The sequence below is a fragment of the Schistocerca gregaria genome, chromosome 4, assembly GCF_023897955.1.
Source record: "Schistocerca gregaria isolate iqSchGreg1 chromosome 4, iqSchGreg1.2, whole genome shotgun sequence".
In the NCBI taxonomy this organism is placed as follows: domain Eukaryota; kingdom Metazoa; phylum Arthropoda; class Insecta; order Orthoptera; family Acrididae; genus Schistocerca; species Schistocerca gregaria.
Window position 1 is genome coordinate 627385982 of NC_064923.1, and position 25267 is coordinate 627411248.

Here is a 25267-nt window from a genome sequence, read left to right on the forward strand (position 1 = left end):
ATACAGCGGGAGTCACTGAATGAAACTGGAAGGGGATAATGATTTCTGATCAAACGAATATAGGGTAATATTTGCAGAAACAGAAAATGGCATAACTGCTATAGGATTCGTTATGAATAGGAAATAGTGTAGAAACTTGAAACAAATTAAATGTGTGTACTGGACCGAGACTCGAGATCGAAACCTTTGCCCCACGTCAGCAAGTAAGCTACCACTACGGATGTACAGCTGTAAGGACGGTTCGTGAGTCGTGCATGGGTAGCTCAGTCGGTAGAGCTCTTGCCCGCGCAAGGCAAAGATCCCGAGTTCGAGTCAAGGTCCGGCACACAGTTTTAATCTTCCAGGAAGTTTCAATCAGTGCAGATTCCGCTGTAGAGTAAGAATTTCATTCAGGGTGGAGACTTTTTAACTTTACACAATTCGGTGATACGATTATTCTCCAAAGAATGGCACTAAACCAACAATAAATATTTCAAGTATGCATGCCGACGACACCTGCAGGAGATGACGAAAGTACACTACTGGCCATTAAAATTGCTACACCAAGAAGAAATGCAGATGATAAACGGGTATTCATTGGACAAATATACTATACTAGAACTGACATGTGATTACATTTTCACCCAATTTGGGTGCATAGATCCTGAGAAATCAGTACCCAGAACAAACACCTCTGGCAGTAATAACGGCCGTGATAGGCCTGGGCATTGAGTCAAACAGAGCTTGGATGGCGTGTACAGGTACAGCTGCCCATGCAGCTTCAACACGATACCACAGCTCACCAAGAGTAGTGACTGGCGTATTGTGACGAGCCAGTTGCTCGGCCACCATTGACCAGTCGTTTTCAATTGGTGGGAGATCTGGAGAGTGTACTGGCCAAGGCAGCAGTCGAATATTTTCTGTATCCAGAAAGGCCCGTACAGGACCTGCAACATGCGGTCGTGCATTATCCTGCTGAAATGGAAGGTTGCGCAAGGATCGAATGGAGGGTAGGGCCACAGATCGTAACACATCTGAAATGTAACGTCTACTGTTCAAAGAGCCATCAATGCGAACAAGAGGTGACCGAAACGTGTAACCAGTGGCACCCCATACCATCACGCCGGGTGATACGCCAGTATGGCGATGACGAATACACGCTTCCAATGTGCGTTCACCGCGATGTCGCCAAACACGGATGCGACCATCACGATGCTGTAAACAGAACCTGGACTCATCCGGAAAAAAAATGACGTTTTGCCATTCGTGCACCCAGGTTAGTCGTTGAGTACACCATCGCAGGCCCTCCTGTCTGTGATGCAGCCTCAAGTGCAACCGCAGCCATGGTCTCCGAGCCGATAGTCCATGCTGCTGCAAACGTCGTCGAACTGTTCGTGCAAATGGTTGTTGTCTTGCAAACGTCCCCATCTGTTGACTCTGAGATCGAGACGTGGCTGCACGATCCGTTGCAGCCATGCGAATAAGATGCCTGTCATCTCGACTGCTAGTGATACGAGGCCGTTGTGATCCAAAACGGCGTTCTATTTTACCCTCCTGAACCCCAGATTCCATATTTTGCAAACAGTCATTGGATCTCGACAAACGCGAGCACCAATGTCGTGATAGGATAAATCGCAATCGGGATAGGCTACAAACCGACCTTGATCGAAGTCGGAAACGTGACGGTACGCATTTTTCCTCCTTATACGAGGCATCACAACAACATTTCACCAGGCGACGCCGGTCAACTGCTGTTTGTGTATGACAAATCGGTTGGAAACCTGACTCGTGTCAGCACGTTGTAGGTGTCCCCGCCGGCGCCAACCTTGTGTGAATGCTCTAAAAATCTAATCATTTGCATATAACAGCATCTTCTTCCTGTTGGTTAAATGTCGCGTCTGTAGCACGTCATCTTCGTGGTGTAGCAATTTTAATAGCCAGTAGTCTATAAGAGGATAATGAACGTGTATTTCAGACCGTAAAGGAGATCAATAGCTAATGATCGTGGATGAGTTCTAAGCAATAGTTAGTGAAACAGTAGAAAACGGGGTATGTGGGAATATGGACTCAGTACCGGGAATGAGAGAAGGTAATCATCTAAGACTGCAGATGCTGCAGCAGGCAGATCTATGGAAGAGGAATGGCCTTAGCTAGCACGGACAACAGAAGTTGGACACACACAGGTTCAAGGAAGATAACAGCAATGAAACCTGATCGACGATATAAGGAAGTATGAGAACGTTCGGAAGAAGACAAGAATACAGCAACAGCAATTACTTAGAAATGAAATAAATACGAAGTGCAGGAAACCTGATGTGAAATAGCTTTAGGGAAAACGTAAAGAAACAGAAATGGTCGTTGTAAGAGCAGATTCAGCATAAAATTCGGAGAAATTAATAACAAGGGCATCCATGGACGCAAAAGTGAGAGCGAGCTGATGGAAAGAGTACTCTGGAAGCGCCTAGAACCGCTCGGCCGCAACGGCCGCCCAGTGCCTTCTTGAACGCACACAGCTACGTAGAGCATACCGAGTGGAGGCTTGGTAGGTTGAGTTCAATGATACAAATGCGGGGAGATAGGAGATAATCCAAAATTGTCCCCGTGCTCTGACCCATCGGTAAAAACCAACATGCGCTCGCGATGCTCCGACAAAATGTAGCTAAAATCCGCTTTAAAACTGCTTCTGTATTGGAAGGCAACAAGTACTGTAAGTAGGCAGACGAAAGATGGTACAGTAACTATTATGCAATAAAGAAGTGATTACACTGAAGCTGCTGAAACAAAATAGCTTTAAGCCATTATTATTTACATAAGATTTTTAAATTCTGATATAAGAGCTCTGGCCAGGATGCAAAGCATTTGCTCGTTAGGGCTATTTCAAGTTTTGAAAGGCCATATTCGAGCTACACAAACACGCTAATTTAACAGTGGTACTTGCCCAACACTGGTACTTGCTTATGTTTTCTCTCCGTTTTTAATTTTAATTCTTATGAAACTTTTCACGCACTTGGAACAACGTGGGTCTCTTCTTTATCTTTTCATGGTAACCCTTTCCCGATGTGTTCTGTTGTCCAAGGTATTTCTTCAGCTTTTCAAAAACTAATTTCAAATTCAAAACGGCTGTATCCACGTCAGGCTGATGGCAGCTGTTGCTAGGGTTGCGAAACATTTGGACGCTGATTAGCTGTCCCACAACAACGACTGCTTCACAACGATCGGTATCATCTCTGCGAAGCAGAAGTAGGTGGCGAACACAATTCTCTCACCGCGCTCGAGAGGCGTGTTCGTAGTTTCACAGCCGTAGTGGCTCCATTGTTTTACAAGTACTCATCAAACGCGCTACGAACCGGCGCTGGGGACAATCGATAATAGACTGCTCTGCAAAACTTAAGGTCGACCTAGATACAGCAACGTAAAATATTAACAACACTGTGGAAATCAATAAAGGTGCGGGGGCAGGTTTCCAGAGGTCTAGCCGTCGTGCATGGGAAGCTGGATGCCACTTGGGGTGAGGTATTGTGACTTCACCGCCAAATTGGGCTGGCCCCGCAACACGAGGCAGGTGAAAATGGTTCAAATGGCTTTGAGCACTATGGGACTTAACATCTGAGGTCATCAGTCGGATAGAACTTAGAACTACTTAAACCTAACTAACCTAAGGACAACACACACATACATGCATGCCCGAGGCAGGATTCGAACCTGCAACCGTGGCGGTCACTGCGATTCCAGATTGAAGCGCCTAGAACCATTTTCACTCCGGCCGGCACGAGGCAGGTGAAGGAAAAGAAAAAGTGTGTGTGTGTGTGTGTGTGTGTGTGTGTGTGTGTGTGTGTGTGTGTGTGTGTGTGTGTCGATCAGCGAATAGTTACGATACATATGGCAGCGTCTCATTTTATCATGGCCCAGAGACTGCATTTGGATGACTTCATAAGAGGAAGAATCATTAGAAACCTAGGAGGAGGACGAACTGTGACGCGTATGGCCCAGGAAATTGGTATTGGTCACAGCATTGTTTCTCGTGCATGAGGAGCGTTTCGAACCGCAAGGACTGCTGCCGGAGGAGAAGCGATGGTAGACCATGGTCAACTAAAGCAGCAGGCACGAAGGGACCCTTTTCAAACAGCGTACGCAGTTACAACCACATTTAACAGGACTACAAGGCACGCTATCTCACGCTCCAACCTTCTCACCGGCAGCACCGTTTGTGATGGTTCCAAGAGCACAGGACCTAGACCAGCGAGGAGTGGAGTCGTGTGCTCTTCTTGGAAAGAGTGTAGATTCAGTCTGGGTAGTGATTTTGGACGTACCCTCACATATGGCGACAGACGGGAACACATAATGCATCAGGGATTAGTGTCGAACATTATTGGCGTGGTGTCCAGGTGTTATGGTGTAGGGAGGCAAAATTCTGCATTGGCGTACTGACCTCCAATGCTTGAACATGGTTCAGGTCAGCGTAACTATGACACTGTACTCCTTGCACATGTGATTCTTTTCAGGACTGCACTGGGACCTAACTTCACTTTTATGGAAGATAATTCGCAACCACATCGAACAACGTGTGTGACACCGCTCTTGGAAAGAGAGGATATTCAGGGAAATGACTGACGTGTCTTTTTCCCTTGACTTTAATCCCGTCGATCACATGTGGGAAGATGCATTGCAGCGCGTCCATTTGCAGCAACGACCATTCCGCATTTGTCAACAAGGCTGGTAGAGAAATGGAACGCCCTGGCTGAAGAACTCCGTACCTGCCTTGTGGGCACGACGTTCAATGTCGTCCGTGGTAATCTCATGCCCGTGTCCTGCCTTACTCTGTCCAGGGGACCATCATGAACGATGGTGACTTCAGTGTAATAATTACATTTGAATAAAACTGTCCTTTCTGTTCCTCTCATTGTTTATTTACTTAAGTAAGCTTCTGCAATGTACTAAACTGTTCTTTCTACATACAGGGTGCTCCATCTTAAGTTTCGGATGAGATTATCCCGAAAACTATACAGCGGGTAAAAATAGTGAGTAAGACAAGTTCGTAAGCTCAAAGGGGGGCATCAAATGATACTACACGTGACCTCCAGCCCCTGCCCCCTTGGGTGGGCAACTTTTAAATCTTAAATGGAAACCCCATTTTTATTGCAGATTCGGATTCTCCATAAAAATGTAGTCAAGTATTGTCTGAAACATTTTCTTAAACCATTGACAGATGGCGCTGGAATCGAGAATCATTAAAATTGGGGAAGAGTTCAGATTTATTTAGAATGATCCGAGAAGGACACATCAAATCGATACAAAATGTGCACTAATTCTTTCATTACGCCAAATTACGCTTTTTTTTACAAATGTAATCTACTGGCCACAGTTTTTGGCAGAGGGAGGCGGAATGGTATCAAAATCTCGTTAGGGAACTCTTCACAACTGCATTAATCACCCGACTGTGGCGCTACCGTGGCCAAACTGCGAACTATGGCTCAGAATAAAGGTCGGTGCAATGTGATGAGACGTCTCTTCACTTTCAGATTGTGAACCGTAAACATCAACTGACGAAAGTAAATGATTTTTTAGCGGAACATGGCTCACTATCCTCCTACAGAGAATGTTGATATGTTAATTTTAGGTGAATGCCATAAGAATTACGCTGCAGCTGCGCAACTGTATGCGGATCGTTTCCCAAACAGACGACATCCAAGCGGAAACATTATTCGAAATTGCACTCAACGAGCTCGAAATGGGCACATGCACCGTCCACCCGTCATCGCTAATACAATGAAAATGACTCTCGTACCCTTACCGTTATCGCCTGTGTTCAACTGGATCCCGAAATTAGTAGCCGTGCGATTTTGAGACAAACTGTAACACCAAAATCAACTGTTTTGAGGGTTTTGAAGGCACATAAATATCAAGCGTATCATATCACACTGACACAGGTATTAACGCCTTCGAAATTATAAGAGGTGACAATGATTCTTTTAGATACGTTATGTTCACCGTTGAAGCCTCTTTCAAAAACAATGACGAATTAAATCGTCATGATTGACATTATTGGTCCCCTGTCAATCCACACTGGCACAGAACCTTTGACAATCAACAAAAATTGTCGTTAATGGTCTGGTGTGGAATTTTAAACGGTTACTTGATAGGACCGTATTTTTTTGACCAAAATGTTACTGGGGAATCGTATTTATCACTTCTCCGCTATGATTTGTTGGAGCTAATGGGAGACCTTAATTTAGAAACTAGGCAACGAATGTGGTTCCAACAGGACGGAGCAGCTCCCCATTATGATAAAAATCTGCGGAACGTTTAAAATTTACGGTAGCCCGGTCGGTGGTTAAGACGCGGCGGACCAATTTAGTGGCCCTCACGTTCACCAGACCTAACATCTCCTGATTTTTTCTTGTAGGCTTATTTAAAAAATATTGTTTATGAACGACAGCCCACAACCCGAAACGATATGGAGCAACGCATTGGAAGAGCGTGTGCAGCCATACCACGGGATGTGCTGCTCAAAACTGTGGACAACTTTCGCAGACGATTGAATTTATGCACTGAAGCAAATGGGGATAATTTTCACAATTTCTTCGTGGCTCATTTCATAAATTAAGCACCCCAACATGTGAGAAGCAAGGGAACTCACACTAATGAGGCACCGCATGGGAACACATTCTACTACGTCCATGTCGTTGTTCCTGGGTAACGCTAAAAGTAGGATACAGAATATTTTGTACAACAATAGCTTAATTTGGCGTAACTAAAGAATTGGTGCACATTTTTTATCGATTTGACGCGTCGTTCTCGGATAATTCTAAATGAATCAGAGTTCTTCGCCAAATTTACTTTATACTCGATTTCGGCGCCATCTATCAGTGGTATAAAAAATATTTCACACAAAACGTGATTACTTTTTTTATGGATAATCCTAATCGCAATAAAAAATGGGAGTTTCTATTTAAGATTTAAAAGTTGCCCTCCGCCCCAGTCAAGAGGGCGGGGGCTGCAGGTCACGTGTAGTATCATTTGATGTCGCCCTTTGAGCTTACAAGCTTGTCTTACCCACTGTTTTTACTCGATGTATAGTTTTCGAGATAATCTCATCCGGAACATCAGATGGACCACCCTGTATGTTCCAAGTTTCATATATCTATGTTATTTGAGTCACACGTCATTATTATTATTATTGTTGTTGTTGTTGTTGTTGTCGTCTTCAGCCACGAGACTGGTTTGATGCAGCTCTCCATGCTACTCTTTCCTGTGCAAGCTTCTTCATCTCCCAGTACCTACTGCAGCCTACATCTTCTGAATATGCTTAGTGTATTCATCTCTTGGTATCCCTCTACGATTTTTACTCTCCGCGCTGCCCTTCAATACTAAATTGGTGATCCCTCGATGTCTCAGAACATGTCCTACCAACCGATCCCATCTACTAGTCAAGTTGTGCCACAAGCTCCTCTTCTCCCCAATTCTATTCAATCAGTTATGTGATCTACCCATCTAATCTTCATATAATTGTACAGGAAAGCTGCATGCCCTCGGCAAAAAATTGCGGCTGTAGTTTCCCCTTGCTTTCAGCCGTTCGCAGTACCAGAACAGCAAGGCCATTTTGGTTAGTGTTACAGGGCCAGATCAGTCAGTCATCCAGACTGTTGCCCCTGCAACTACTGAAAAGGCTGCTGCCCCTCTTCAGGAACCACACGTTTGTCTGGCCTCTCAACAGATACCCCTCCGATGTGGTTGCACCTACGGTACGGCTATCTGTATCGTTGAGACACGCAAGCCTCCCCACCAACGGCAAGGTCCATGGTACATGGGGAGGGGGGGGGGGGGGTATGACACGTCATGTGAACCAGCAGTTTACACTGGAGAGCAAAAATTAAGGAGGAAAATAGCTTTGACACGTCATGTGAAAGCTATTTTCCTCCTTAATTTTTGCTCTCCAATGTAAACTGCTGGTGTGCATCAAGCCTCAATACACACACACTAACCTCCGAGTCGATGACGAAGGAGACGGCGACCTGGGTGAGTCCGGTGCACTGCAGGTAGCTGACGGAGCCGTTGGACTGCGCCCAGCAGAGCGGCTGCAGCGACAGGTACCAGGCGCCGGGCGCGGGGAACGGTATGTGCACCTTAGCGGTGGCCGCCTTGGTGCTCGTCGAATTGACGGAGAGCGGCGCCTGGATGCCCGACGAGAAGCCTGGGGCGACGCAGAGGTCGCCGGCCAGCGGCTGGGCACGAGTGCCGTGCGCGACGCACGCCACCACCGACACGTTGAAGCCGGCGCCGCGCGCCGTGGCGTTGCGCAGCTGCGCGTCCAGCTGCAGCTGTAGCTGGGCCGTCAGCGTACCGCCTACCTCGGACACGGGCCGCAGCGCGAAGCCCAGCACCGTCGGCCCGGCGGTGGTCACGTTCAGCGCCGGCGGCGACTTTCCGTCCGCGCCCGGCACCAGCACGTAGTTCAGCATGAAGAACGGCGGGTACGACTGCTTCATCAGCGCCACCTGCGGCCAGCACTCGTCGCAGCGCGCCGCCTCCCCGACCGCCAGCGCAGTCGGCGCGGCGGAGGCGTTGCCGGCCGGCGCTGCAACGTCGCTGGTGTTCAGCGATAGGAAGAATGGGGAAATCGCCGTCTGCACCGTCGACACGTCTACGGAGAAGGTCACTGCGCTGAAGTTCCTCTTGGACGATTTCTCGGGCAGGTCCAGTGCCAGCACCACATAGTGCCAACTCTCCTCCCACGGGGCGAAGCTCAAGATGCAGTCTTCGGCCGAGACGATATCTTCACTGTCACAGGTCTTGGTCAGGGTACTGTTATCGCCCGTATCCTCGCTAGTGGGGAGCCCGCCGGCGCGGACCAGAATAGTGACCGAGGGACACCCCGATTGGCAGCGCTCTACCGTGACGTTGACGGTGACCTCCCACGTGGCGGCGGGCACGTACACCGAGTACTCCTTCAGCAGCGGCTGCCCCACGGCGGCTTCCACCTGCTGCGGCAGCGGCTGGCCTATGGACAGCACGGCGATGTCGTCGGCGGGCGCCTGCAGCACGTCCAGCGTGGACTCGAGGAACGTGGTGCACGAGGCGGTCAGCCCCTGCTGCGTGATCTTGTCGTCGTCGGGGTCGGTGTAGCTGACGTAGGCGATGACGTACCAGTCGCCGGCCAGCGGGTAGGTCACGTTGACGGCGAAGGCGCGGCCGTCGCTGAGCGCGGTGCCGGCGTACCACGGCCCGCTGAGCACGGGCGCGAAGTCGTCGGGGAAGAGCGCGCCGTCGGGGCTGACGACGGGGAAGCTGCCGGGCCGCAGGTCGACGGTGACGTTGCGCGGCGAGCACGAGCCCAGGCCCGTGCGGATCTCCTCCGTGGCCGTGAACGAGAAGACGGCGAGCCGCGCGCGCTCGGGCACCGCGTACGGCAGCACGGTGACGTCGCGGTACGCGCGGTACGTCGAGATGTCGCGCCGCGCAGAGCGCGCCACGCGCCGCAGCGCGCCGCCGTCCGCCCGCGCGGCGCCTCCCGCCGCCACGGCCACCAGCAGCGCCAACAGCCACCGCGTCACGTTCACGTCCATGGTCTACGGCAACGGCTACTCGGCCATCTGTAACAACACAAAATGCACCTCATATCGCTATTCACCGTCAAAGCCAGTTCATTAGGGTCTCCGTCAATCGGTAGGAAGGGAGCCCTTACGAGATCATGAATAGTTTTCGCCAGTTGCGAGTGCCATTCTAAACATGCTACATATCAAAATCCTGTCGAGAGCCGGATTTCCCGCCTTACGCGAGTGGTCGCTGGAATGTGTGTTCTTATAGGGCAACTATTCAAGGATTTCCACCCAACAGTATCCAAACAGCACACTCTGTACTCAAAAAAAATGGTTCAAATGGCTCTGGGCACTATGGGACTCAACTGCTGTGGTCATCAGTCCCCTAGAACTTAGAACTACTTAAACCTAGCTAACCTAAGGACATCACACACATCCATGCCCGAGGCAGGATTCGAACCTGCGACCGTAGCAGTCGCACGGTTCCGGACTGCGCGCCTAGAACCGCGAGACCACCGCGGCCGGCTCTGTACACAATAGTTTGTGTGAGACACTAGCAAAACGAGCAAAACGAGGATAATGGAATGTAGTCGAATTAAGTCGAGTGATGCTGAGGGAATTAGATTATGAAATGACACAAAGTAGTAAAGGAGTTTCGCTATTTGGGAAGTAAAATAACTGATGATGGTCGAAGTAGAGAGCATATAAAATGTAGACTGGCAATGGCAAGGAAAGCGTTTCTGAAGAAGAAAAATTTGTTAACATCGAGTATAGATTTAAGTGTCAGGAAGTCGTTTCTGAAAGTATTTGTATGGAGTGTAGCCATATATGGAAGTGAAACGTGGACGATAAATAGTTTAGACAAGTAGAAAATACAAGCTTTCGAAATGTGGTGCTACAGAAGAATGCTGAGGACTAGATGGGTGCATCACATAACTATTGAGGAGGTATTGTTGACTAGAAGAAGGGATCGGTGGGTAGGACATGTTCTGAGACATCGAGGGGTCACCAATTCAGTATTGGAGGTCAGCGTGGAGGGTAAAAAATCGTATAGGGAGACCAAGAAATGAATACACTAAGCAGATTCAGAAGGATGTAGGTTGCAGTAGGTACTGGGAGATGATGAAGCTTGTACAGGATAGAGTAGCATGGAGAGCTGCATCAAACCAGTCTCAGGACTGAAGACAACAACTACAACAACAAGACCAGTATTGCCTTCTTGGGACATGTTGTTTCTGAACGACGTGTGGAGGTAGATCAGGAACGGACACGAGCTATTAGAGAGTTTCAGCTTCCGGCGATAAATAAGGTGTTACCCGTTTCGAGGGTACGTGTAATTTTTTTCGTAAGTTCGTCCCTGATTTTGCCTTGTTAGCGGATCCCCCTCAATCAGTTACGAAAGAAGAACAACAAAGTGCCTCCCGAAAGCACATGATAACCACGGCGCCGTTAACTCGGGCGCTCTTAACAAGTGCCGGAAGCCAACACACACAATTCTTAATGAACAATTCTCGCTTCTTAAAACAAAACAATAAAAGCCAAGGGCACATGAATAGTCAAACGACAGCCTTAGAAGTGCCTTAACGACACCAAACGCGACTATTTCAGCAACTTAATAATAACACAGTGAGATAAAAATAACAGAACATACCTCTAAATTCTGTTATACAAACCAAATTGAGGGGAGATCGTGTTGTTCAGGTCCCAGAAAACTACAGATACCAAGCAGGAGTAATTCGCTAGGCGTATACTGTCCAAAACCGCTTTCTCAGGCAGACTGTACCCAACACATCAAACGCCAAATATACCATACATGAACGCAACTCCGGGTAGGTAACAGGAACCACCCACGTGAATTCCTTCAAAAAGGAACCAAAGGCACCACCAAAGGTAACACTGAGCAGACCGGGTGGGCAACGACCCACTCAGTGGGATAACCAAAAGACACTCCAGTTGAGCAAATAAATAAGTACCCACAAATATCCGCGGTGGTCTCGCGGTTCTAGGCGCGCAGTCCGGAACCGTGCGACTGCTACGGTCGCAGGTTCGAATCCTGCCTCGGGCATGGATGTGTGTGATGTGCTTAGGTTAGTTAGGTTTAAGTAGTTCTAAGTTCTAGGGGACTGATGACCACAGCAGTTGAGTCCCATAGTGCTCAGAGCCATTTTTGAACCCACAAATATCGTAACATGCCACACATACACAGCAAAAACTTCCAACAACGCCGTCCCACATCGGAATGAAGTTCAGAAACCGTCGCTGGAGCTTCCAGCGGAAAATCTGACGAGCCAACCCAGCCCACACCCTAACCTGGCAGACGACTCCAAAATTCAGCAACTAGTTGTCTCCGGGCTGGAGTATCACAGGACCCGACCGGACCTCCATATCATACAGGCAGGCAGAACAAGTACGCCGACCCCAATTAATCACCACCGCATGGCCAGCACAGCGGCCAGTCGCCTCCGCCCCAGACCACTCTGCTCATACTGCGAAGCACGATAACCTTAGCGCTAGTCACCAGTAGCTGAGGCAGAGCCGACGTAATAGCAAATCAGCACCGGAGTGGCACCCGCACCAGAACAGCAAACTATAATCGATTATAGCGCGCGCTCAGAACAAGATCACAAGACAGCGGTGCGCGCCGCACCAGTCGCTTTAACCACTTTCGCTTTCCGCGCACGACTCATGGCCAAACTCAAAATTCCTCATGTTCTGGTGTCCACGTCCCACAGTGCTCGCATACAAATGTGACGAGCAAACACCAGGTCTCTCACTGTACCAGAATCGTACGATTTGTATGCGAGCACGTTGGGGCGTAGACACCTGGGCATCTGGAAATTTTAGTCTGGCTGCGAGTTGTGCATGGATAGCCAAAGAGGTTAAGGCACTCGCTCGCGCAAAGCGGGGCAATCCGGATTCAAGTCCCGGTCCGACATAAATTTTCGTATATTACTAGTAAAACGTATAGCAGGCGTACAGTCGCATTCATATTTTGCGAATACATTTAATGATTTAATACGGCTGTCAACTGTCTGCAGTGTCTGCTCCAACGGACTTGCATGGAAGCATGTTAAGACACTACCCTACCACATTATATGATCAGTTTGTTGTACTGTAAGTTCGTCCGTCTTTTAGGACGCCTTTTCCCCATGAACGGGAAAACGTGTGAAGGTGAAATTTGTTACATACTGCGGTCTACGGTCCCTTGACAATGCAAAAAATTGAGGCTTCTAACTCAATGCAATCGAAAGATACGGGCATTTATTTCACATATTTCGATACCTGCAAACTCATTCGTCAAAATATGTAGGGTGCTTCCCGCAGGCCTAGAAACATGAAATTTGTCAAGAAGCAAGGTTTCACAGTACAGGTAAAGAAAGAAAAACGAAAACTTAACTTTCATCACATAAAAAATATCATTTTTTCCACCATTTGTTGTCCTCCTGTCCGTTCGTCCACCCCCTGTTAAGAAAAATGGCTGAAATGGCTCTGAGCACTATGGGACTCAACATCCGAGGTCACCAGTCGCCTAGACTTAGAACTACTTAAACCTGACTCACCTAAGACAACACACACATCCATGCCCGAGGCAGAATTCGAACCTGCGACCGTAGCAGCAGCGCGGTTCAGGGCTGAAGCGCTTAGACCCGCTCGCCCACAGCGGCCGGGCCTGTTAAGCCCTCATTTTTATCAGGAATGGGTAGCAGTACCAAGTTTAAATATGTATAAAATAATAAGGTCTATGATCCCTTGGCAGTGTGAAAAATTTAGTCTTTTAGGTCTTGCAGTCAAAAGATTTCGTCATTCATGTTAAATATTTTAATATTCTCAAACGCATTCAGTAAAACAGCATTCGTAACGAAACCTCAGAGAGCGAATCCTACTCACACTTACCTAACTGTCTTTCTCTCTTTTTTTTAACAAACACACACACACACACACACACACACACACACACACACACACACACACACACACATTAAGTATAGCTCTTAAATGAAACAGTAGCCGCGTGTCACACGAATTATTGTACTACGACTGATTTCGACTTCTAATTAAATCAACACCACCGACATTTTAGCGCCAGTGGCTGCAAGGTCAGCATGGCCAGATGCCTTCTCTGCTCGACGACTGGGTGTTGCTTTGCCCTCACCATTATTTCATTATCATCGACGCGCAAGTCACATACATGGTGTTACATTAATTAATAACCCTTTCACCCGGCGGCGAGCCGCCACACGACAGACAAGGAGAGAGTGTGAGTCGAGTGAGAGGGGGGGGGGGGGGGAGAGAGAGAGGACAGGAAACAATAATTATAATACGGTTACGGCTCAGTGGGAATGCAAATCTTTCGACTGGTCGCCAATTGGCGACATCCGTGTCCGCAATGTACCGCACTTATCTAGCCGGGGAAATGAGACTTACAGTTTACCGTGGAGTCCGAAGCATGTGACATTCCCGGCGACTCCTTGCTTCGTTGAGAGAGGAAGGTTGGATTAAACTCGGACTGAGAATTTCGATGGCCCGACCGGGGTTCGGTCCAGCGAACAGGTAGGTGCTTTACCTCTAGACCAGCAGGCCCGACATTAGACGATATATATACGTTACACAGCAACACATCCGAATTATCTGACAATGACCCGAGGCTGAAAAACACAATAATTTCTTAATGCTTCCTTTATTTAACCAAGCAGGCGACAACCAATGGCTTTTCTTTTACAACCGCCAGTTTCAGCTGTGACCTACAGCCATCTTCAGATCTCCTAATAAGAAAACAAAACTAGGAACAACAGCCTGCACTAACATTGTAAAACTGTAAGACTAAGAATATTATACAACATTTTCAGCATAAGAAGCGTCGTTACTCGGACGCGCGTGCGATGTCGTCTGCTCACTGTAACGAGTGAATAGAAGGTATCTACAAAGAGGGATGTTCAATAAACACTAGCAGTGAGGATCTGTAAAGGGAAAATATAGCCGTTGTTTTCCCCTGCACTAGGCGATGTCAGTTCCTGACTGGCTGAAGTCGCGCCAGCTGACACTTCCGGTTATATTGGGCTCTCCTGTTAGGTGTGTCTTACAGGATGTGTGCGTCACAGCACTGTGCTTTCACCTACACTCTTGGAAGTCAAAAGAGAGAAAAAAAATTGTCAGGCTCCTGCTGAAAGGATAGCTGCTAATGATGGGACAACCGACTGGCAATGACAACCGATTGCCCAGTCAAATATTTTTTTGTCTCGTTGGTTTTCTTCAATCGAGTGAAACAAATGACTGATACTAACTATGGCCAGCTCAGCTACATAAATGTTGTTCCCTCACACTTCGTGTTTGAGTAGCTTCACTGAACGTGAGACAACTGAATGACAAGTCTCTGACGTTTTCACTCAGGTGACGTAGCGCGGCGAGCACGAACCCAGGCCCGTGCGGATCTCCTCCACGGTTTCGCTTACAAGGTCGCAAGTTTAGTCTTTAACAAGGCTCATTCGAAAGCGATGTGTTAGCAATAATGAGAAAAAAATATTAGCTGCTAATGATTCACCACACTGAGCGGAAGGGCGACAGAAAATGAGTGTCCCAAAGGTTCAAAAATGGTTCAAATGGCTCTGAGCACTATGGCACTCAACTGCTGTGGTTATCAGTCCCCTAGAACTTAGAACTACTTAAACCTAACTAACCTAAGGACATCACACACATCCGTGCCAGAGGCAGGATTCGAACCTGCGACCGTAGCAGTAGCACGGTTCCAGACTGAAGCGCCTAGAACCACGAGACCACCGCGGCCGGCTTGTGCCGGAGGACCAGATATCAACCTTCTAATATATGTCTGTATTACACTTCACAAAATGGACATCGTCAACATTCCAAAAATGTTTAAAACAAACCTTTAACTGACGCTACGCAGTGGTTACAAAGGTTCTCATCGTCAAGATGGAAGGCGAACTCTCTGGCACTTACAAACCGTACAGAGCGGTCAGTTAGGTATCCACTCTCAAGTGCATGAATCATATTGGTGTAACGGGGTGAAGATCAGAATTGATGGAATGTGATGGCACGTAACCAAATGCGAAACAGTCTGTCGTGGACCTTATTGTGAACATGGCTGTCCACCAAGTTGTAGCTGCAGGTGGTGCGATAATGTTTTATAGGCACGGAACAAATAATCATCCAGAGGCTAAACCTGTCTGTTGGATCCATGTGGTATGAACTGCTAGGTCACACACTTTTCATGTGGGATAGTTTGCTCTAAACGAGTGTTATTTTTACACGTAGACCAGAAATCAAGCAAAAGCAACTTGTTTTGACCAGCTATTGGGCAAAAGCAGTCCTCATACCACAGTTGTAGTTCTCTTACGCCTATTTTCCCATTCTTGCTTAACGTGAAGTAAATATTCCCTACTGCCTTTGCAAGATCACGCACAAGGGAAAGAATCGTAGGGGGCAGAGCACCACCAACTTTTCTCAATAAATAGCTTTCCAGCCAATTTACCATCCATATTAACAGTCGGCATAATTGTATAGGAATGTGTACGGCATTGACGTTAAATGGTCTTCATGCAACTCTCTTGGTACCTCTAATTTCCAGGGTTCCTGTCACATTTATTTCCTCTTCGGATCCCGATTGGTCGGACCTGAACGATACGAGAAGTTTGTTTGTCTCATCTACGAACTTTCGGGGCAATTCCGCAGTTTGCTGTAGATCGTGAAATTCACGCTTTGTTTGAAACTTCGTTATCTTGGTTCAAATGGCTCTGAGCACTATGGGACTTAACATCTGAGGTCATCAGTCCCCTAGAACTTAGAACTACTTAAACCTAACTAACCTATGGATATCACACACATCCATGCCCGAGGCTGGATTGGAACCTGAGACCGTAGCGGTCGCGCGGTTCCAGAATGAAGCGCCTAGAACCACTCGGCCACAACGGCCGGCTTCGTTATCCTACTTATTCCAGTTCTGTAGCACTGTTTAAAGTTATGCCACCAACCACTGTTTCTCTTGAAATCTGTCTTGCTAGTAATTTGATGTGCATAACTTAGTAGGTCACTAACGTGCACTTCTTGTAAACTGTATCGAGCATCCTAGAAACGCGCGAAGACCGGTTTTTGTAACAAATCCGCCTCGTACTCCCTTGGATAACCGTAGTCATTCTAATGCACTAAACGGGCATATTTCTTTGGACCTATACGAAATCTGTTCATAACTGCTTTGTTTTACTGTGTTGCGGATCATCTTGCATATTCGTACTTACGTTTAGTACCCTCTGCTTGGACAACGACAGCCCTTTACTACCTTTCACTGGAGACGGGATTTGTGGCTCCCTGTCCGACAAGAAGGATGATTAACTACATGGCTCGATATCTGTTTCAAAATATCTTTCACCTATTGAGCAAGTGTCGTCATCGTTTTACTTCTCATGTACTTTGTCCGCACAGTCGAACACATACAACACCACACATTCCACTGACCCATCTCGCAGAAACGCTAAAACTTCATCAGCCACTTCTTTCTCACTCTGCGAAATTCCTTGGGTTTGTTTCTGACGAAATGTCAACTCCGGCAACTGTTATTGTAGTCATAACGCAATGTTTGCCTCGTTTACCGTTGCCACTGCTCTGCTTTGCTTTGTTTGAACTCCATTAGCTCTGTAGCACCGTTGTTAGTTACCCGCCGACTGAGCAATTCAAACCAGGCTCCGTCGCCTCACGCTACGGATGCGTACATGGTGCCTCCAGTTCGACCCCCTCTGTTGCAATTGGCAGTCAGTATTGTGGTCGCGTGGTAGACAAAACGTGTGGCGTCGAATGCTTCCTTGCATTCAAGGCGTTCCTTGTTAGATACTTTCATACACTAACCATCACTGACGTTGCCAACTGTTTATAAAGGCAAATGACGTGTATTTTTTTTTAAGGAGAGATGAATAAAAAGTAATTTTTTTAAAACAAAGTATTTTCAAGGTTTATATAACCAGTTACTTACGTTAGTATTTTTGGTACGTCTGGCATTAAAGATCGATTTTCGCTTACTTTTAAAACGTAAATTAATTATAAATTTATGTTCAAGTTAACGTGAACAGAAAACGTATAAGATAGATTTTTTTTATTTGTTTGATGACGTAATCACTTACTTTTCAAGCGTTTACAGCCACCTGTCGGAAGTAGTAACACTGGCAATAATTTGTTGATTTTCTCTGAATTTCTTTGATTAATATACCTTCAGAATACAATTCATCGTTGCAGATTCTCACGAATTTCACACCGCAGTGTACAAAATGTGCACCAGGTTGCAGACATGATAACGCTGTACCCGCGGCCAGCAGTGAAAGCAACCTCCGTTTCCACGTTGCATGCATGGGAAGTAGTCCGAGTGGAACATTTCTGCACTGACTCACACAACAGTCACTGTGCTTACAGCTGTGACAACGGGATAAGCAACGTGCGTCTCGTTCGCAAACAGCAGTCGTTCAAAATGAGCGTTGCAACTGAAAATTTCGCCAAATAGTAAATCCGTTCTCTAAACTGACATTCGTAGCGACGTTTGTATAGTACACGGGACCCAGAGCGTAGAGATGAGGGTTTGTGCGTCAATTGTATCATTTACTTGTGTAGAGGGTCGAATGCTTGTGTTGTTGACAATAGTTTCTGTGCGTCTGCAGCCAGCAATGACATGGTACAGTGTGTTGAGTAGAAAATCGATAAAATTACGTTTCACAATATTTCAAGTGCTGGACAATTTTTAGCAGATTTCTCAGCGTATTTAGCAAAAGTAATACGAACGTGTGCTTTTAAACTTTTTTGTACAATTCCTAAAAGTAGTTAGTCATAGCTAACAGAGTTTGATTTTCGCACAGAACTCCTACGTACCATCACCTACTTAGGAGTGCTATACTCACGGTTTGCTGTAGAAGCTGAGTTCCCTGTTGCACGTCCTGTCTTCTTCGTGCATGACGCGTCACTTGGAAGAAAAAGATTAGGAAACCATCGTAACTAACCTTTGTTGAAGGATGAGATCATTGTCTGGGTTGGCCAATTTGTCATCCTAGATCGTCTAACGGGGCTGTCTACAAGGAAGTTATTCAATACACTTTCCCAGACTTGGTGCAGCATTTAACACACTAAAAAAAAGAGAGCTGGTGATTCATGCACGATGTGGCTCCAGTATATTTCAGGTACACTATTCGAGATGCATTGGTTGATACCTACCGTGAGACACACAAGTAGGGACGATTATGGTTCTGATCTGTGGGATCAACTAGAACGACTTGTCTATCCAACAGACATTGCTAAAGCAGGCACGATTCATCAACTTGTCACGGAACCTTACGAAACATTTCGACTAGGTACGGGGCCGTGTGTAAATCGTTGACAATGTGGAAGCAAAAGAAAATTTTTTATGAGTTTATTACTTGGAAATGTTCTACAGTGTTCGATTCTCAATAACTTGAAAACGAACGATTCAGAGGCACACTTTGACACTGACTTTCTTTCAGCTGAGAAATTTAACTCCAAAGATTTAAAAGTATCTCTGATACACTCTGTATATTTACCTCATTGTAATTGATTCCCATTCTGTTTCCTTCCGATGAAGTTCCTTGTCAAAGAGGCAATGGAGTTCTTGCACATGGCTGATAGACTCTCCTCTTCTCTGTAGTGTATCACCTCGCAGACACTTTGAATCAAAGAAAGAACTTCAGCGTTATATAGCGGCATTTAATTCAATTCCTAGGTACTCTATTACAGCCCTGGAAGGTATAATCCTCAGTCATGCGTTAAGTGGACTAAGGTTTCCGGTGACATAATTGCTTTTTATTTTTAATCATCGTAATATTATCCGACAAACGGTGCTCTTAAAAAATTTTGAACACATATTGTAAGTTGTTAGTGTTTGTATGTTAAATTTTGTAGATAATAAACCGTTCACCATGTCAGTCAGGATCGCTAACAACCCGGCGCGATGGAGTTCAATGCAGTGCGCAGTGCGGCTACAATCTTGAAGGTAGTTAAAGACAGTCTGGTCAGTTCGCTTTCAAAGATCATCAATTTTAGTCAGGTACGCGTCGTTACTTCACGTAATGTTACGTATTCGACCGTGAAATTGCTTGTCAGTTCAGTGTATACGACAGCCGCAACGTTAGAAAATGATGTAACACGATAGCGTCCTTTAAAATCTATGCATCGGCCCCGCACCGTCATCAACACTACTTGATGATCAAACCCTCAAAATTAAAATTCGCAGGGAAAAGGAGAAAAGCCGCTTAGGAGGGGGCCCTGGTGGCTTTGATGTGGGAGGCCTTGTCGATCTGTACTACATGAAACCGCCTTTAAAGTCATACATGTGATTCCAGATATCCAAAACAATAAATAACTCTTAAAAGTTTTATGGCATGGGACCAAGAAAAAACAAGCAAGGAAGCAACTGCACTGGCGCAAGAAAATCTTTACGTGCTGGTGCAGAAGGGTGCCGACACAAAACTAAAGATGTATCTTTCATCAGATTTGGCAAAGTGGTGGATCCAGTTTAGGCCGAGCATGACGTTAGTATCTCTGACGCCAAAAACAACTGGAGTTCCTAGCAGCATGGAAAATTAGACTGTTGTTTCCAGAATGAGATTTTCACTCTGCAGCGGAGTGTGCGCTGATATGAAAGACTGTTGTTGTTGTCGCCGTGGTCTTCACTCTAAAAACTCGTTTGTGCAGCTCTCCACGCTAATCTGTCCTATAGAAGCCTCATCTCCGAATCTACTGCAATCTACATCCATTTCAACCTGCTTACTGTATTTGTGTTTTGGTCTCCCTCAGCAATTTTTAATCCGCCCCTCCCCCCGTCTCCTCCGCAACACACTTCAGTCCAACGCTAAACTGACGAATGCTTGATGCCACTGAATGTTTCCTATCAAAACGATCCCTTGTTTTAGTCAAGTTATGCCATAAATTTCCTTTCTTCGGAATTCTACAACACATCATTAGTTACGCGATCCGGACATTTCATCTTAAGCATTCTTCTGTAGTATGACAGTTGAAAGACTCTATTGTCTCCTTTGTGAACTGCTTATCGTCCACTTTTCACTTCCGTACAAGACTACACTACGACAGACACCTTCACAAAGTTTGTGTGAAATAAAAATGGGAAAAGAAAGGGAAGGGAAATATAGGAATTCGTGACTTCCAGCCCCACAGGGCACTGTGGTAATGCAATGGTGAAAGTTGACAATTTGTGCCGCACCGGGACTCAAAAGCGGATTTACCGCTTCTTCTGAGCGGTTGCTTTAACCACTTCGCCCATCTGGACGCAGTCCGTGACCGACTCACATTTCCAACATATAGCGCGCTGCAATGTAGCGTCCCTCATCCATTAACCTCTTATTCGCGAATTTTTCCGCAGGAGTTCGGACGATATTAGTACATCGGCACTGATACAAACGTCAAGCAGCCATCATGCTCTTACAGAAATGTAAAAATCTGAGTGGTATCTGTTCTGTTGGACGTGTCCGACAGAACTTCCTCATATTCGTTGTTAATTCGATGTGTTCAGAGACGCCTTACGTTCCATTGCGAGTCTGCATTTTGTATCTTCTAAGCTTCGGCCGTCATATTTTTATGCCGTCCAAATAGCAAAACTCAACTACTGTTAGTGTCACATTTCCTAAACAAGTCGCCTCAGCATCACCTGACTATATTCCATCATCCTTACGTTGCTATTCAAGACACGCTCCATTCTCAGCTGGTCTTCCAAGACCTTTGCCGTCTCTGAAAGAATTTCAATGCCGTCGCAGATGTCCCAGTTTTTCTTCTCCCTGAACTTTCACTCCTTCTGCAAACTTTTCTTTGGTTTCCATTAATGTTTTTGTCATGTGCAGATTGAATAACATAGGGGTAGGCTACAACACTGTCTCACTCCCTTTTCAACCACTACTTCACTTTCATGCTCCTTGATTCTTACAACTGCCACCCGGTCCTTTTCATGTTGCATAAAAGCTTTAGCACCCTGCATTTTACCCCTGCTACCTTCAGAATTTCAAAAAGTGTATCCCTGTCAAAATTGTCAAAAGCTATACTGTAACTGTATGTTTGACATTCTGTAATCCATCTTCTAAGATACGTCATAGTGTTAGTATTGGCTCGCGTGTCCTACATAACCCTGGAACCCATTGTTCACGAAGGCCGGCGTCTACTAGTTTCGCCGCTACAATAGCGTCAATATTTTGCAACCAGGACTCATTAAATTGATTGATAGGTAATATTTACATGTGTCAGCACCTGCTTTCTTTGGAACTGGCAATATTACAATCTTCTTGAAGTCGTATTTCCCCTGTTACATTTTGCACACCACGTTGAATAGTTTCATCATGACTGGCTCCCCAAAGGATCTCAGAAGTTCTGAGGCAATGTCGTCTTCTCCGACGGCCTCGTTTCAGCTTAGGTCTCTCTGAGTTCTCCGTCAAATTCTTCTCGTTGTATCATATCTTCCATCGCATTTTCATCTACTTCCTCTTTCCTTTTATAATATTGCCTTTAAATTCGTTTCCCTGGTACGGACACTCCTTGTATTCCTTCCACCTTTCTGTTTTTCCTTCTCTGCTTCTCCATCTGAGCTCCTGATAAGTCATACAGCAGTTTGTCTTATCTCTGAATGCCCTCTAATTTTTCTGCAAGCGGTATCTGTCTTTCCCCTAGTTGTACATCATCACTTAAATTCAGCATCTCCTGTGATAACCAAGGGTTTCTACTAAGCCTTGTCTTTTTACCTATTTGATACTCTGCTGTCTTCAAAACTCTTAAATCCACCCACTCGTCTTTTACTGTAAGCCTTTTCTCTGTTTCAGTCAATCGTTGACTTCTGACTTTTAAATTGCCAACAACCTCTCGTTGTTTCGACTCATCCAGGTACCGTCTCCTTAATGTCGTAACTTTTGGCAATTTCTTCAGTTGCAATATAAAATTCAAAACAAAGGAATCATGGTAAGAGTAGTCATCTGCCCCTAGAAATTCCTTTCAGTTTAAAGATTAATCAAGCAATGAACTGAACACCTCGCGGACAGAAAAGGAAGGACGGTCCACGCCTTTTTCAAGTATGGCGGTAATGACAACGTAGTAAGGACGTAATAGACTTAAGACTGCAGATTCTAGCGATATTTTTAGAAAACAAAAATTTCCAACCGTGTCTTCCTTCTTGTCACTGACTAACCTGTGTTATAGTGTGGCTCGGTAGTTAAGTGTCCGACTATGCATCCAGAGGTGTGGGCTCCTCGGTGTGTTCTTGGATTTTTCTCTGTAACTGTAAATGTCTTTCACCTCAGTTTGCTAATGTGGAATATGCCCAGTTTCATCGTGGTTTCTAGCCTACGTTAAAATGTACGTCTCGCACAGATAACTGGATCAGTCATTTCTAAAGTCGGATGAAGGCAAATCCATACCACCTCAAATACGATTGTGAGTAGTAAACACTGCGTTGTTAAAAAAAAGCCTTCCAGTTGACGGCAGCTTTATCATTTCTTACCTTCATGCACTGCTCCTCTCCCATACGTTGCAAAAAGTTCCGGAAAACAGTGAAAACTTTTAGCGTAAACCAAGTGGCGAGCCCATGTATTGTTTGCTTATATTTGATTTCCGAAAATTATGACGCAGTAATTTTGATGTAACGCCCCCACAGATTTCATCACTGCTTTCTATATGGCATTCCACGATAATGCCAGTTACTGAATTTCATTATTCATTAGTGATAATACAGTGTTGTTGTCCAGGTTTCTGCATGATAAACGACCATCTGTGAATACCTGTGTCTGTAATCAACAGTTAATGCGATCCTTTGTTGAAGCCTGGAGAAATGACGCGCGTCGTCTTAGCCGCCTAATTTTTCCAGGAGATTGCTGAGAATATTTTCAAAGCTTAGCCCTCCTTTAGTAATTCTGCTACTCTGAAATCTTCAGTCCCTGCTAAAAACCGTAGGCGGAACAGGTAAATAATAAATTTATAGTTAGCACCTCCTTTCCTCTAGATCTCGCAACTGCGATGTTTACTTCCAAAGAACAGCTGTGTGGTTTATGGCTTTCCCACTGACACATTCATAGTATCCATTAACTTCGTATCGTAAATTGGTGTTTTCTAGGATAGGATTTTCCTGGTTACTGTAGACCTAGAAATGAGGCTGAGCCTTCTATTCATCGCTGAGGCTTGAGCAGGTAGCCATAACTTCATTACGCTTAGTTAAGTCTTGTCTGCAAAGCCATTATTTTTCAATGTGTGTGACTTTATCTGATTCTTTTAAATAGTCGAAGATGAGCTCCACGTCAAAGTTCGCACGGAGAGGTTCAAAATGGTTCAAATGGCTCTAAGCACTATGGGAATTAATATCTTAAGTCATCAGTCCTCTAGACTTAGAACTACTTAAACCTAACTAATCTACGGACATCACAAAGATCCATGCTCAAGACACGACTCGAACCTGCGACCGTAGCAGCAGCGCGGTTCCGGACTGAAGCGCTTATAACCGCTCGCCCACAGTAGCCGGCTGTATGGAGAGGTGTCATCCTGAAAACACATCACACAACGGAAGGAAACATCGAACTAAAAGATAATAGGTCTGTCGAATATTAACCCAGGCTTACGGGAAATTACTTCCATACGAAGTCATCCTCGTCAGGCAATGACTGTGCGTGTGTGTTCTAGAATGTTGAGGGTGATAGGTTGGTGCGCCTGGCGGTGACAGCTGCGGGCGCTTGAAAGTCCATGCGGGTTCTTTAGCCGCACAGCTGACAATCTCCCTGCATGGTTGTCCATTTCACTTGGCGAGAGACCATTGGCAACGAAAACTCCTAGAAGACTGAGCGGTTCATGGGCTGCACTGCTTGTTTCTTTCCACATATCAGACGTGTAAGAGTCTGCTGAGACGTTCTGTAGCGCATAATGTTATTTTTGTCGTCGTCGATAATGGAAGAGTAAAATCCGGTTCCATCCAGCCATCAAGGACCGCGCAGTTCATAAGAGCGTTCTAGCATAACGAGTGAAGGACACACTGATGCCGGCCGGTGTGGCCGTGCGGTTCTAAGCGCTTCAGTTTGGAACCGTGTGACCGCTACGGTCGCAGGTTCGAATCCTGTCTCGGGCATGGATGTGTGTGATGTCCTTAGGTTAGTTAGGTTTAAGTAGTTCTAAGTTCTGGGGGACTGATGACCTCAGAAGTTAAGTCCCACAGTGCTCAGAGCTATTTGAACCATATGACACACTGATGATACTTTCTTCACATGACAATGTTTGCAAAATACAATGAGACATCTGAGATTTCTGACAGCGCACAAAACTGCATCAAATACTAAAGCCAGGCAGTCGGTCTTTCTTGTAGTTTCTTTACGGATAATGAGGCAGTTCTCTATTTGTGCACAAATATGTGTTCCTGCATTTACAAAAAAGCTGTCACCATCATACTAAACAGAAACCCCGAATCATATGCCGACTGAACATTGCGATTATTCCAAGGGCACTGACCGTTTACATACATTACAAACCTTAGAACAAGGAAAACAAATAAGCTTTTCAAGTAAAGAATGAAGTTCAGTTTCTAACTGACATAGAGATACAAGTCGTATCACATGATTTAAATGGAGCATGTGTTCTTGATGATTTGGAAGTATCGTAACATATTTTTGGAAGGGGATAGATGCGTGAGAAAACAGTTTTCGACGATTGCAAGAAACTATGCAGCAACAGAAAAATGTATTCGTATCTCGTTCCAGCCAGAGTACAGTAGTTTTTAATGT

General features: G+C 45.8%; 1 protein-coding gene across 2 annotated transcripts in view; it reads right to left on the reverse strand.

The window, feature by feature from the left end:
- Nucleotides 1–25267, reverse strand: part of LOC126266632 (transmembrane protein 8B) — a 257077-nt gene that overhangs the window by 105533 nt on the left and 126277 nt on the right. For both annotated transcript variants that reach the window (XM_049970990.1, XM_049970991.1), the window contains one exon: nt 7962–9569. In XM_049970990.1, the coding sequence (XP_049826947.1) occupies nt 7962–9542 (1581 nt within the window). In that variant the 5' untranslated portion in view covers nt 9543–9569. The remainder of the gene's footprint in view (nt 1–7961; nt 9570–25267) is intronic.